Source organism: Aquarana catesbeiana, linkage group LG03 (genome assembly GCF_042186555.1).
Source record: "Aquarana catesbeiana isolate 2022-GZ linkage group LG03, ASM4218655v1, whole genome shotgun sequence".
Taxonomy (NCBI): Eukaryota; Metazoa; Chordata; class Amphibia; order Anura; family Ranidae; genus Aquarana; species Aquarana catesbeiana.
This window is the reverse complement of record NC_133326.1, coordinates 129,470,831-129,486,906: the sequence shown is the minus strand read 5'-3', so window position 1 is coordinate 129,486,906 and position 16,076 is coordinate 129,470,831. Positions and strand designations below refer to the sequence as shown.

Genomic DNA, 16,076 nt, shown 5'->3' with positions numbered 1-16,076 from the left:
TGCAGTTATGTTTCGAAAACCTGCAGATTTAACAGCTCCATACTGATCGCTTCTCAGCTTATCCCTGTCTGTACCAAAAGGGCATTGTGTTCAGTCTTATTTATCGATTGTCTTTTTGTTGTACACTTTTGCAAGTAGGGCTTCCCTACCACTTGTTTTTATCTTGTTACTTTGTTCCTCTGTGTATTTTTTTCTCTGCATTATAAAGTTCTGGATACAATGTTGGCTTTATAAATAAAATGATTAACCTTGGCACAGACAGACATGTGTCACAAGCAGGTAACCATCATGTGAACCAAACCAAACCATCATGTGAAAATCACAGGAAATGGCCTCATACAGAAGTGTTACAAGCTACGAAAAAAGTTTCCTCTAATGGGACTTTTTAGGGCAAAGGCTCCTCAAAAAACAGTTTTAAAGATAAGTAACTTTTATTAGAAAAGTTAAAAAGCAGGTAGGAAAGACGTGATGAAAAAAACTAAATTGATGCGGTTACAAACATGGGTGCACAAAGCATGACATACAGTAAACCACTTGCTCTCTCCAGTAATGTATGTGACAGAGGGTACCCAGGGCGTTTCAAGTTACAGCATTGATCCTCTTCATCAGGGGTAAGTGGTTATGAAAAAAGTGTTGTCTCTAATTGACGAGAGCAAATATAAGAATTTATCCTACATTAAATATACATTTGAAAAAGATATTCAAACAACAATATAAATATATGTTGACCATAAAGTTTGGGTAGAATATCATGGGTATTGCATCATAATATCATGGGTATTGCATCATAATAAAAACCAGGGAATAGTTGCTGCCATAAGCCATTCAAAGAAGTCCGAAGGGTGGAGGCATGTGGCAGATCCGACCAAGACCACTCAGCTTCAGCCCCAAAGGGGGAAATCACCACACCAAGGACTGGTACAACTGGTGTCTCTGAAGGAAAGAAAATAGTTGCCGTCCATACAAAATGGACTGCAATCACTTAGCTATGCCCATTCGTTTTCTGTCTCCCCAGTAATATGTATGCTGTCCTCTCTAGGCCGATAGTGTGTTATTGATGTTTAGTAAGAACACTCTACTCCACACGGTGTGACTCTGAGGATCCCATCTTCACTGCTTCAGTCCACCAAGCAACAAAGGTCTGTACAGTGGCTGACCAATAAACCCATAATTCAGAGCACAGTTGGGATGCTTACATTTTACTTCATCCACCTATTATAATAGATAGAGATACTCTTTTCTTCAGAGACACCAGTTGCACCAGTCCTTGGTGTGGTGCCTTTCCCCTTTGGGGCTGAAGTTGAGTGCCCTCTGTGGGTGGTCTTGGTCAGATCCGCCGCATGCCTCCACCCTTTGGACTTCTCTGAATGGCTTATGGCAGCAACTATTCCCTGTTTTTTTATTATGATACAATACCCATGATATTCTACACAAACCGTATGGTGAGTATACTGTTTGAATATCTTTTACAAATGTATATTTAATGTAGGATAAATCCTTATATTATTTGTTCTTGTCGATTATAGACACAACGCTTTTTTCATAACCACTGAACCCTGATGAAGAGGACCAATGCTGTAACTTGAAACACGCTGGGTACCCTCTGTCACATACATTACTGGACAGAGCAAGTGGTTTACTGTATGTCTTGCTTTGTGCATCCATGTTTGTAATTGCATCAATTGTGGTTTTATCATGTCTTTCCTACCTGCTTTTTAACTTTTCTAATAAAATGTACTAATTTTCAAAACTGTTTGTTTTTTGAGGAGCTGAAGAAATATATGCAATATTATACAATCTAATATATCCTATATAACTATTGCATACATGTAGTATATTGCCTATCCCCATAAATTAGCTAGTCTATAAGAGTCTGATAAGCACAATGATATACCAAACACATCTGCTTAGTAAACAATGTTACAAAAACAAAATAGGAATATATTAAACAGCAGAATTACGAAACTAACATAAAAGTATTAAAAGGAATTACAATGTTACAAAGCTTACAATCAGAACGCAATACAAGAATATACTTATCACATCCTCTAGCTAGACTTCTTGGCTGGTCTCAAGATGTTGAAAGAAAGAGCTCTGTGCTGCATGGCTTAGGTCCAAGCCAGCATTCAGAGCAAGGTCTCAAGAAGGCAGAGCCAGCAGGCTCATACAAAGACCAGCATCAGAAGAAAGAGAGAGATTGCCTGTGTGTGTGCTCCTTTTTTACTCAAAACATACAGGCCCACTCATAGCCATCCCCATTTGCCTTCCATCCAATAGATATTGCCAAGATGTAGTCCTTCAAATGTCTGCCCATTCCAGGAAGCATGCTGTATTGTTCACTAGGGGCAGTGTTTGTCCATGAATCATCTCTATTAGCCCCGGGCCGTCTTATCTAGCTCTTATTCTCTTTGAGGCCTGTAATTACACATATCACAGCAGGTGGGCTTGAGCCCAAATTCTGATCTTAGGCCACCTTGCTGTATCAACCAGGAAATGAAATACCAGAAGTATGATATTAAACCATGTTGCTATCCAAAATGAGCCTTTGCCCTAAAAAGTCCCATTAAAGGTAACTTCTTATGTAGCTTGTCTGACCTTAGTGATGTGGGCAGCGTCTCCTACCCTATAAACAATTAGCATATCTTTTTGAATTCTCATGCAGAAGTGTTATTTTTGATCTTTTAACAAAAACAAAGAAAAATCCAAGCTCATTTACAAGCCAGCCTGCAAAAGAACCAAATTGTCCTGTCTAACCGTTCACTTTGAAACCAGAGGTTTAGTTTGCACACATTTACAAAAATATGCATAAGCTGTAGCGCCACCTCACGGCACCCTAGTGTACTGCAGTCCTAACCCTATAAATTTTGAGAGTCTCCAAAATCGTAGGCCATATATAATAATGGATAGATTGAGGGCAGGTGTCCCTGGGGAGCCCAACCCTCCAGAAAGGCACAGGGATGCACCGGACACCCAGCAATAGCACAATGGCAGCAAAGGTATCCAGTGCGCCCCGCACCAAATAACCAACAGTACAAACAAATGGCAACTACCCTAGCCTGTAACAACATAGGGTGCCGTGAAATGGCCCTATATATATAATATATTATTTTATTTTTATTTTTTTTAAATCTAATACCCACCTAACTGTTCTGGTACATCACTAGTTTGCGATCATGTGAAATGGCTTATCCTAAAAAATTATAAGCATTCAATGCATTGTGTAATTCCATTGCAGGAGTTACCTCTGAGCTGGCCAGCACACTGGACATTTTGCCCACAGTAGCAACCTTGGCAGGAGCCAGCCTTCCCAATGTCACATTGGATGGATATGATCTGAGTAAACTGCTTTTTAAAAATGGGAAGGTGAGTAATTCTAAATACATGCAAATATACTATAGAGCATTATTTCAGTTTATGTGCACCAGCATATTATAATTTGCCAAACCTCTCCAGTATACAGTACACCTAAGATATGAGATGCCTGGTAGCTTTGTTTGAAGTAAGCTCTATTCACCACAGGTTTAACACTATAATAAAGGTTCCAGTTAGATGTGTTATTATGATGCATGAATACTCAACGTGCTACCAGCAGTGTATCTTGTATCCAAAACCATTACTAAATGAACAAAATTTTGTATCTTTTATTATTGGTTTACCCTGGCAAGTTTCAATATTGCCATCTGTTGTAAGTCAGTATCATTTCTAGATCCTTTATTAGTTTAGGTGCCCACACATGTTGAAATTTGCTGCTTTTAGATTGAGCTGTGCAACAATCTTGGGCAGGAGCAAACATGATACAGTGCAATAGATGGTTTATATAAACAAGTGGATCTCCAAATGCATGGATGCATATGAATGCTGCTGCCAGACTCCTCTACCTTATCCTCTACCTTACCAACTGCTCAGTGTATGCCACCCCTATCTGCCAATCCCTCCACTGGCTTCCATTTGCCCAGCAAATTAACCACTTCAATACTTCAATATTCTGGCACTTCTCTCCTACATGTAAAAATCATAATTTTTTTGCTAGAAAATTACTCAGAACCCCCAAACATTATATATGTTTTTTTAGCAAACACCCTAGGGAATAAAATGGCGGCCATTGCAACTTTTTATCTTGTACAGTATTTGCGCAATAATTTTTCAAACTCCTTTTTTTTGGAAAATTAAATTAAATAACAAAACAGTAAAGTTAGCCCAATTTTTTTGTATAATGTGAAAGATGATGTTACGCCGAGTAAATAGATACCTAACATGTCACGCTTTAAAATTGCGAACACTCATGGAATGGCACCAAACTTCGGTACTTAAAAATCTCCATAGGCGACGCTTTGAAAATTTTTACAGATTACCAGTTTAGAGTTACAGAGGAGGTCTAGTGCTAGAATTGTTGCACACAATCTAACACACGCGGCGATACCTCACATGTGTGGTTTAAACAGCGTTTACATATGTGGGCGTGGCTTATGCATGTGTTTGCTTCTGAACGCGAGCTACTGCGACAGTGGTGTTTTACATTTTTATTATTTTTTTTTATTTTTACACTTTTTTTTTTTTTTACATTTTTTTTTTTGATCACTTTTATTCCTATTACAAGGAATGTAAACATCCCTTGTAATAGGAATCTATTGTGGCAGGTCCTCTTTATGGAGAGATGCGGGGTCAATAAGACCCCATATCTCTCCTCCAGGCTGGAAAGCATGAGATCAAAAAAAAAATTCACCGATCTCATACTGACAGCCGCGGTCGTGGCTTTGTTTACTTCCGGGAACGTGATGTCATAACGTCGCGCCCGGGCCTCGACGGTCATAGAGATGACTGGTGACCATGTGGTCATTTGAAATCTCTATCATCGTCACCCGGCGCCGGACGAATTTTTCTCTGTGCCCCCGATGGCACGGGAGAGCCGTAGAAGCACCGGATGGCGGCGGGAGGGGGGGAACGTCCCCTCCCGTCGCCTTTAAGAACGATCAGGTGGCGGAACTGCCGCTATGATCATTCTTATCGTGCACAGAATCGCCGGCTGGAAAGAATGATATTTGAATGATGCCTGTAGCTGCAGGCATCATTTAGATATCCCCACACAAAGTCAAGGATGTCATATGATGCCCTAAGGTATTGAAGTGGATAAATTCAAAATACTAACATACAAAGGCTTTCACAACTCCGCCCCAAACTACATCACCAATCTTGTCTCAAAATATCACCCAAACCATCCTCTCCACTCCTCCCAAGACTTCCTGCTCTCTAGTTCCGTTGTCTTCTCCTGCTACCTTGCCTTCAGGACTTCTATAGATCATCTCCCATCCTCTGGAACTCGCCACCTCAATCTGTCCAACTATGTCCCACGCTGCCTACATTATAGGCGATCCCTGAAAACTCATCTCTTCAGGGAAGCCTATGCCACCTAACAACCGAACTTGTAATTCTTCCATCAGCTCATCCCTCACAATACCTTTTTTGTACCACTTGCCCACACAAGATTGTAAGCTCTTATAAGCAGGGCCCTCTTAACCCTCTTGTATTTTACTGTATAGCCTGCCTTTATATTGTAAAGTGCTGTGCAAACTGTTGGTTATATAAATCCTTTAAACAAATGTTGTCTATAAAGATTTCTAGGTATCGTAACTTTGTTGTCGTTCCATGGGTGTACACCATTTTAAAGTGTGACATGTTTGGTATCTATTTTCTAGCAAAAAGCTGATTTTTACATGTATGTGAGAAATTACAAAATTTGCCTGAGGGTCAAGTGGTTAAAAATAATCTGGTCACGAAAGGGTCAACATGACTGAAATGTATCTTTGAACATTTGCTAATCCTTATTACCCACTAAAAAAACATGCAAGCAAACAAACTGACTATATATTGAATTACCTTTCAAATGACATTTGGGAATAGTAAAAAAAAACTTCTCTGGATGAGAACGAAGGTCATTGTACAAGGTCCAAAATGGTACCTTACTTTCTCTTTCTTTCATCAAGGATGCACCCAGAAACAACACCCTTGCTGAATACATCGTTTTAAAATTGCAATGGCGAGTACTAAGACAATAATGCATGTTAGAATAGACATTGTAACCAAACAAAAAAGATTCTCCACAGGGATTACACATAGGTGGCAAACTGGCAATGAGAAGTCTGTAAAAGAAGGAAGTGACCTTGCAGGAAATGTTACCTCAATGGCTATCTCTAGCTTTAGCAACCTGTTACATCTATATTTAGCATGCAACATACTGAGAAGACCAGATGTAATTTGAAAATTGCGCTGAGGGAATGACCCTGTATGGAAGCATTTCTGAAGTCAGCGATCTTGATGATTATTATTAATTATTTTTTTTGTTTTCCTTAGTCCATAGTAGAGAGACACTTGTAGGGATCTGCTTCCCAATACAATTGGCTACTAATGCCACTTTGCTATGTATTCGCACTTCCTGTCTCTGGTGGGATGGCTTAAAAAACCCAAAGGTGGAAGTGTAGAGAAAGAGACGAGCTGACACCACATGTCCACATAAAGGAGCATTACTGCACTACTGTATTTTATCCAGACCAGAAGCAGAGATTCTTGGATAATCATTCCAGTGTTTTGGCTGTTTAGCTGTAGCCGCCCATAACTTCTTGTTTTGAATTCTAATGACAGACAAGTCCCTGTCCTATTGTTATCTCACATGCACAGTACAAGATGGCTAGGTCTGTGCTACTGTGTGTAGTGGTCACTAGTGGTTCCAGTATATTAGTAGGTGAACCCGTTTATTGCAATATAGTCTATATGCAGCTCCTGTTATTTTAAGTAATCCTTTCCCTTCTGATCTGGGATTCTATAACTAACTAGTTTTAGCTTAACACTCGATAACAAGTGTAGTTTAGAGCCAGGTTAGGCATCCAGTGGCCGGGTCTAGTAGATAGCGGTCCAGTTGCATGTCAGATTATAAACTACTAGGGAGGGACTAAAGCACAGAGTAGATAAGCTGAATCCGAGTTCCAGTGCCGCACCCTAGCTTCTGTGTGCAAGGAGCTGTGTTCCAGGCTGGTTGGACAACAGTAGGGGGATCTCCTCATCAGCGTTGATCTGGTCTTCAGGTCCCTGACACAACAGATGCCACATCATCCTCAAGGGCCCCTGCAACTGGACTTTGCTGCAACCTGTGAAGCTCTGGCGAACTCCATACCCAAGAAGGTTAAGACAGTGCTGTAAAATAATGGTGGCCACACAAAATATTGACACTTTGGGCCAAATTTGGACATTTTTACTTAGGGGTGTACTCACTTTTGTTGCCAGCTGTTTAGACATTAATGGCAGTGTCTGTACTATTATTAATCTTTGCTTATCTTTGTATTGCCATACTGGTTTGCATGTACAGTATATACTTGTGGTTAATGTTATATGCTGGTTGCAGTAGTAGCTCCTTTTTTGTTTTGAATCACTTTCTGTTTTCCCAGGGAGGGAATCCACTCTGTCGCACCCTGGATGAAGGCACTGCCAACTGTATTATCAGACCCAATCTTCCACTTAGCGAAGTGGGAGGGTGGGTCATTTTTCATAGCATCCCCCCCCCCCCATAAAAAAACACATATATAAACACATTATAATGGCCATGGCCTACCTGTAAAATCTTTCATTTCTCTGTTTCTGCGCTGCTTTACTAGAAAGACCTAGACAGTTATTCAGAGGGCATGCCCTAAACTTACTCATGACATGCCTAAACTCTACTTTAACTCTGTAAGGCTTAATGTACACGGGACGTTTTAAAACCTCTCCTGAACGATTTAACTTGACAGATGGTAACTGACGTTTAAAAACGTCCGATTTGCTGCATTTACATGCCGTATTTGCATTTAGAAGCGTGTGGTGTGTTTTTTGTTTTTTTTTTTTAAATTGTCAAAAATGAAAAAAGCCTGTAAACTTAACAAGGCTAAATGCAAGTTACTGCGTTTACACGCATTTACAAGCTGTTGCAGGCATTTGGCATTTCAAATGCCTCTGAACATCTGTTCTGAATGCATTTTTTTTTTTTTTTTGCTTACCAAAAAATGCTTCTAAACTCAACAGCCTATAAACGACCCTGTGTACATGTACTGATAAGATAACATAGAGGAGAGTTCAGGGGCAGCTGAAAAAAAACGCCCAACTGCTCCTAAACGTACTTTTACCAGCAGCAATGTACATTGTGTTGCACAGACATATTTCCATCCCACATAGTGAGACCATCATGAATTTGGATAAGTGACCACAAATAATATTTGTATCAGTAACCACTGCTCTGTTCTTTAAAGGTATCTTATCACATTATCATTTTAGATCATTTCTGAGCAAATTGTTACCTTGGTGAATATCCGTATCAGTTTATATAGAAGACATGAACATTTCTGGGTGACTCCAAACATGTGAACACTAGTGTGCTTTTGTGTATGATGCCTAAATTCTTTGTCCACTACAAACAAAATTGCACTTAGTCCACTACAAACAAAGAATCTGAATTACTACTAATGTCCACATTATGGCTTTGCATAACTCAAGCAATTTTGTATAAGAACAAAGGCATGACATGTAAAGCTGAATGGTGCTTCTTGCAGAAGACATAATTGTACAGGCATGTGATGGGGGTGGTTTATTCAGTGCCAGCTATTAAAAAAAGCTGGTTCAGTGGTTTGCTTATTTTAATACAAATTATTCTCCTATTAGACTTTTCAAAAAATTAAGTAATAGTTGTTATTAACAAAAAAAAAATCCACAACAAAACAAATTGAAAAACTTGGGAACTGCAGGTTACTACAATATCTGTTGAAATGTCAGTTTATGCAAAGAAATCAGAGTCTGAAACAATAGTATAATTCATACTAGGTGGATTCCAAATAGCAGATGAATAATAGTAATATATAGTACAAGAGATACTGATCTTCATATGAAAACGTTACTGGTTGTGCAGGAATACATCTTTGGGAAGGCCATGCATGCACAGTCCTGGATAGTTGTGGCATTACATTGGGACAGGTAGACAATATGCCATAAAATAATTACAGTTGGTGCCTAACTTGTTTTTTTATTTAATTATATGGAGGCATATTACCTGGCTTCCCACTATTGTTTGCTTTTATTTGGATTGTCTTATTAATTCAACAGTAGGCTCCAAGTCCCTTTACAGTGCCTTGAAAAACTATTCATACCCCTTGACATTTTCCACAATTTGTCATGTTACAACCAAAAGCGTAAATGGATTTTATGTGATGGACCAACACAAAGTGGCACATAATTGTGAAGTGGAAGAAACATTATATTACAGATATTTATTTGTAAAAATGTTGAAAACCATTATCATTTTTCCTTCCACTTCAAAATTATGTGCCACTTTGTGTTGGTCTGTCACATAAAATCCCAATAAAATACATTTACGTGTTTGGTTGTAACATTACAAAATGTGGAAAATTTCAAGGGGTGTGGATACTTTTTCAAGGCACTGTATATATGAATTCAACAGTAATGTACCAATATCTAAAATATTAGAGAGCCATCCTCTGTGATGGAATATTCTTAGCAATGCTAAGTCCTTTTTTATAAAATTGTCAGGCATACATGCAATATAATATGTAATTCCTTAAAGGGGAGGAAAATATATATGATAGCTTGAGGTTCATGGATTTTAGCAGTGTTGCAACTTTGTTCAGTGAATGACATTTACAATATTTGTGATACACAAAGATCCTACTGCCTCCTCATCAGTAGAAATGTGGCTGGCTTTTCCATTTAATTATCCAAATAACTTTCTACTTGCCATTTAGCTGGTTTCAAAGCAAATGTAGAAATGCAAATTGATATTCTGTGATTTAAGACAGACTTGAGCCATACTGAAACATCTTGACACTGATATATGTTTTCTTTTTGATTCACTGAGGAAGAGGTGGAACCTCTGTCCAGGTTATGTGTGTTCTTTGGGGAGACTTTTCTCAGTGTGTGTGTGTGTGTGTGTGTGTGTCATGTGAACAGAATATGAGGGGCAGTCTTTTCAACAGGAACACAAAGGGCAAATCTCTGTAGAGACAAGGGTTACATTCCTTAACATGCATGCAGGATTTAAATGCCCATACTGGGGTTTTTTTTTCCTCCTCCTTCCTTTTTTTTTTTCCCTTAAACCGCCATAATGGGTCTTTTTTTCTTCCTTCTTCCTTCTTCTTTCTTCCTTCTCCTCCTCCTCCCCCCCTTTTTTTTTTTCCAACAACATTTTTATTAACATTGTTTCATTTTATAAAAAGAAATGATAAAATACAGGCACTATACATGTAGTGAACAAATTACAATCATAGCACAACAAAAACATGCTGGCTGGCATTAACCATATAAAAGCAAAAAGCCTGAACAGTAAAAAAGGCCCTTAACAGAGGCCATTAATAAGGGAAACATAAGGCACATATGGACTACTTGTAATACCTAATAGGCAAGAGTTGAAATAGCAAAGAAAAGCTCACTGCTATGACTTCAGCATACTTTAACAACTTTAAGTGGATGTAAAACCTCACATATAGAAAGTGCACATCGTGTTAGGAGATTTTCTCTTCCTGTTCAGCAATGCAGTGAAGCCTGGGCATACAGCCAAGACAGCTGATTGGAGGAAAGGCGCACACACCCTCTCCTCATAAATAGACTTTCAGAACTGGTCATTGAATGGTTCAGCACTCTGCTAATCTTATTATAGCATCCTCCCCAAAACAAAACTCAGGCTGCTTTTATCATATGTGACGGAGAACTTGTCAGAAGTTATCAGGCTGATAACAGAAGAACGGAGCAGGAGACAGCTACGGGACATAGTGCTTTGAAGAGAGATAAGAAAACACTGCAGATATGTGCCCAGCTCAAATTTCATGAATCGGGTTTACATCCACTTTAAGCATGTTAGTGCAAAGTATCACAAAATGACATAGAAAATGAGAAAAATACCCAGAGTAGGCTTAAAGAAAAGATCAGGGAAAAGATAGAGGACTACCATGACATCCCATTTCCTCAATGGGGATCCATCGACCTGAGGGGGGGTGAAGACTATAGGGGGCCATCAAGGTTGGTCTTCCTTAAGATGCCACAATTCCCAGATGTGATTTATGGGCCTCTAGCTTATCCTGTACTGGCTGTTAATTTCTCCATTGATTCTACATACTTGATTCTAGCAAATAAGGCAGCTGAAGAGGGGGAGTGGCTTTTTTCCAATTAAGTGCTATAAGGCAGTGTGCAACAACTTTTTGTAGGGTTTAGCAAGTTTCAGGGGAGACAAGCCCAATAAAAAAAAATGGGGGTAAGTGGGATGTGCGCCTCAAAAAGGTAGGCTAGCAGGTTCTGTACTGATTTCCAAAAAGAGCTGATTGCCGGACAGCTCCAGTAGATGTGAAAGAAGGTATAATGGGACTCTTTAATATAATCCTTTCTAGTTTTCTTTTGCATATTACTAGATTACCACGATTAGGATTTGAAGTCATGTGATGCAGTATTAGGTGAACATGAATTCTGCCAACATGTTTTTTCCTTGTATCTTTTTCCTTTTTAGAGTCCAAGGAACACTTTTTATTACTACCCACCTAGTATTGATCCAAATCAAGGCATTTATGCTCTGAGAATGGGGAACTACAAGGCTCACTTCTATACTCAGGGTGAGTATAGGCTTCTTTATTTTGAATCCATGACTACATTGTTGGACAGTGTTGGTAGGTATTGAGACTGCCTGCCAGCTGGTCACTACACATTTTTAATTGCAAGTGAATAGAATAGTACACATGCAGACAGTCACTCAGACATGTCTGGCAGCTTTCCATGACCATCAGCTGCTTATGACTTGTGCTAATTCCAATCAAAATATTGGTTCACTGCTATTTCCCTTTTTTTTTTTTTTTTTTTTTTTTTTTAGTTTTAATGAAGTGTCAGTGATTACCTAATTTAAGGGTCTCTGAAAAAAGTTATGTATGGACTAATCAATGAATCAAGAATCCTTTCAGTCATCAAATTCTATGCTCTTCCTATACCCTCAAATTAGACATGCGGTCACCAGGCAGTTTGGGCCCGAATTCCCTGTACTTGTAGATCATGTTTTGACTGCCGCTTTGGTTAGAACTTCTCCCGACAGCCTTCCAGGATCCCATGACACAAGCCCAGGCTTATAATGGAAAGATTTTGTGGGAGGCTGATTCAGGTTCTATTGATGATGAAACCTGGGACTAACCAGCCACTGTTTAGTCACCCTAAAACTTACTGATAAGCTCACACATCTATATCTCAGCATACCTGTTTGAAGCAAATTTGGTTAGCAAGATATAAATTCTTATAACCCATTATGCCTGAAGTGTCAAGGGGCTCCTGGCTCATTTTTCATAGAATACAGGCTTACTGGAAGGAAATAACCTTTTTGCATGATGTCATGATTCCTGGGTATTTTTGTACCCTCGGCTATGCATGCTGGGTCCTCCACCTGAAACTTTGGAATTAAACATTTATCTGTGCACTTTTTTGTATGTAGTATTGTTTACTGCCAAGAAGCTGATAGCCAAGGTGTGGATCTAAGTTGGGGTGCCTACGTTGCAGCAATGGAAAGCAGAGGTTATTAAAAGGTTCCCAAATAAAAATCTGATCTATAACCGTAGAGGTTACCCAAAAACATTTCAGAAAATTCAGGGTAAGTGGCAGGCAGAATCTTCTACTTGCTGTGCATTAGATGTCATCTCTACTTGATTTTGAACAGTGAGTCTTCTGTGTTTAGGACTAATGTACTTAGGCTGCAGTGCCATATACTCATTTGTGATCTGTTATAGCTAAGGGTACTACTAAGTTCCAAATATCCCTTTATTTCAAATTGCACATGACCCTTTCGGGGTTTTCATAATTTCTCAACCAATCAGGTTTGCTATATTTGCTGTGAACAGGTTTTGATCAGGTCTCATTTAATTTGTGATTTGATAAGTTGCCAATTACCTGTGTAATATATTCCTTATGTGTATGCAATATTGCAGAGATTGAGGTTGATCTTACTAAAGGCAACTTGATGGTCCACTATGCAAGGGAAGTTGGACTTTCCATGGGCTTAGTGAATTAGGTGAAGTTTCGATCATCCAATCTCGTTCTAGCAAAAAATGCATTTTTTTCCCCCTAGAGCATTATTGGGGATTCTTTGCCAAGTGAAATTGCACCCAATTCACTAGTCTCTGGAGAAAATTTCAATGTAAAGTGCAACTTCCCATACAATGTGAACCGCCTATTTGCCTTGCATGAATTATGTTTTTTTTATTACTTAGACTGACATGTACATGTCATGTCTTTGTCAGAATTGATTTTATGCTCATTTTATTACTAATAAAAACCATTTTGGATTAAATAAAAAATCCACTTAAAGGGGGCATTTTGTGAGCCAGAACAATGGATGAATAAGTTACATGATAATGAGTAGGACATAAGTGTTGAGGTAACAGCAGCGTAATGTTTTTGTTTCACAAAAAGTTTGATTAGGCTTTATAAGACCATGTAAATGGAGGATAAAGCAAATCAAAAGTACAGGTAAAAGAGACTATATGAAAGAGATCCCAATGTCAGAATGTTACATTAGCAAAGGTAATTACATGGTGCTGCAAAACAATCTAGTGAGAATGTCTAGCGTAGTGCACCAACATGGGTTGCTCTTCACTGTGAGTAGTAAACACAGGTGTAAAATTTGGAAGAAGGAGGAGAAGAGAGAGTCTGATGGCACTCACTGGAGTGCCAGGATGGGTGAGAAAGTGGAAAAAGAAAAAAGAGGTAACTGAGGAAAGCAAGGAAGAGGAAGGATGGTAGCGGGGGCTTGCCTGATAGTGAAGAGAGGGGGTAAGGGGCTGGAGGAAGTCCCCAATGGTGTAATTTTTTTTAATCAAAAAATTAGCAGCATTGTTAGGAGGGATAAAGGTAGTTTATAAAGAAGACACAAGTAAGATAAAGGTAAAAGGGGTAAAACTGTAATAAATCATAGGTCTGTATCTCAGCTAAATGGTCAACTGTCTGTAAAAAGAGGTAGCTTTAAAACCAGGTATTTTGGAAAATAATTGCACCCTCTTCCCCTTTTATAGAAAAATACACAAAGCCAACCCCAAGCAAAAATAAGCACACACGCATATCTCCATACCATGTTTTTTAAAATAATTTCTCAACATAAACCATGGAGACATGGAGGAATGGGTGAGCATGCTTTGAATGTTAAAAGAATTAAATATTACTTTTTAGTTTATAGAGCTCAATTTAGTTCCACGTTAAGAAGCCATGCCAAATGGGCAAAATGTTGGCCTTGGCTTAAGCATTACAAAAGGCAGTGGTCTTAAAAGTATGAACAACATAATTGGCATTTAAAATATTTACAAAAAATCTTGTGCTTGTAATCAAATTAGATACCACATTTTCTAATTGTTGTGTCAATTCTACACATTATTATAATTATTATTTATTTTTATTTTTTTATTGTGTTCCAAAAGGAGCATTTCATAGTGAGACAACTGCAGATCCAGACTGCCACATAACAGCACTGTTGACTAAACATGACCCACCTCTCCTGTTTGATCTTGATGTGGATCCTGCAGAGAACTACAACTTGTTAAAGCCGTTCATCCCCAAAGACATGGAACCCATCTTGACAAAAATCCTTAACGAGCGTGACCGATTCAATACGATTATGAATTATGCACCAAGTGAGACCAACAAAGGCAAAGATCCTTCGCTAAGACCATGTTGTAACCCAGAATGCACTCCTAAGCCAAGCTGCTGCCATTGTTAACTTCAAGATGGTGTGAATGAAGATGCAATGCCTTGAAAATCGCCTACAAATCTACCTGTCAAATCAGAACTGCACTGAAAGTCCTCACTTTTCTTTCAGCGTAAAATCCCTGCCTCTTGTGTTGTCTTACTTTTGCCTATCATCTATATCCTTATGAAAATCTGTTCAAATATAGAACATATTTTTTTTGGTGTGGATTACTTTCCAGTTTCTTATTTCCCATATTATCCTACTGGGCCTACAAACTCCAGCTGGTTCATTGTCTTCAGCCAAAAATCAAAAGCAAATCACTAAAATTCAGGGATTGTTAAAGGGAATAATCCAAACAAAAAGTTTTGAGCGGATTCCGAATGTATAATGTGTTGGTCAAAATTCCTTTAATTAAAATTCTGTAAACAAATATGTAGAAGTGTGTGTGTCAGTTTTTAAACTTGTTGGTACTTTAAGATTGCAAAGCTTATTCAGTTAATCAGATGGCAAGATGGAGTAAATTAGATTTGTTACTGCTTTTAGTAATGACTTTTTTGTGTTACTATCTTCTACGTGCTTTTGAAATCCATCATTTTCCATCTCTTTCCAAACATAATATCATGCACAACCTCCTCTTGTAGTCAATATCTGACCAGATCAGAGTTTTGTGAAGGATGACTTTGTCCCAAAGCTTGTCTTTATGGAAAATTGCAGTGTCTTCAATGATCTTCAACAAGGCCAGACCAGCAAATTACCAAGGTTATATTCAAGCAACAGTCCCAGCAAGCTATGGTATTTTACCAATTATGATATCATATTCATTTAAAGCTGAACTTTGTTTTAAATCTCTTTTTTTATTAATTTTCCATTTTAAACAAAATATTCAGGAAATATACAACAAAATGACAATATTCCCTATATTAGGTTACTCATATTTAATAGGTGCTATGAGCACACCACTCTATATCGAGCTAAACAAATATAAAGGCGTTGTGCTGATGTGTCCTCTCCCACTCTGAGATCACTCCACTGTCTCACAAACTGTCCTGTCCCCTCCCCAACATGTGTCGATACCGGGAAATGTCGTATCTTCCTCAGGGGGAATTCTCCCTGAGGAAGATATGACATTTCCCGGTATCGACACATGTTGGGGAGGCGCTCATAGCACCTATTAAATGTGAGTACCCTAATATAGGGAAAATTGTCGTTTTAAATCTTTTAAAAAGGCAATACACTATCCCGTTTCCTCCGTTTTCCATATGAATATTGCTGCAAGCAACCATCCAAGGATCTAAAAGCTGACCATAAACCCAGAGGTGGTTTAAAAGCGTGTTTTGACTGAGCTTAG

The 16,076-nt window shown here is 38.6% G+C and overlaps 1 protein-coding gene across 3 annotated transcripts in view; it reads left to right on the top strand.

The window, feature by feature from the left end:
- Positions 1 to 15,158, top strand: part of ARSA (arylsulfatase A) — a 67,576-nt gene extending 52,418 nt beyond the window's left edge. For all 3 annotated transcript variants that reach the window (XM_073619223.1, XM_073619221.1, XM_073619224.1), the window contains exons 7-9: positions 3,236 to 3,363; positions 11,525 to 11,627; positions 14,460 to 15,158. In XM_073619223.1, coding sequence (XP_073475324.1) covers positions 3,236 to 3,363; positions 11,525 to 11,627; positions 14,460 to 14,758 — 530 coding nt within the window. In that variant the 3' untranslated portion in view covers positions 14,759 to 15,158. The remainder of the gene's footprint in view (positions 1 to 3,235; positions 3,364 to 11,524; positions 11,628 to 14,459) is intronic.
- Positions 15,159 to 16,076: the final 918 nt, after the last annotated feature.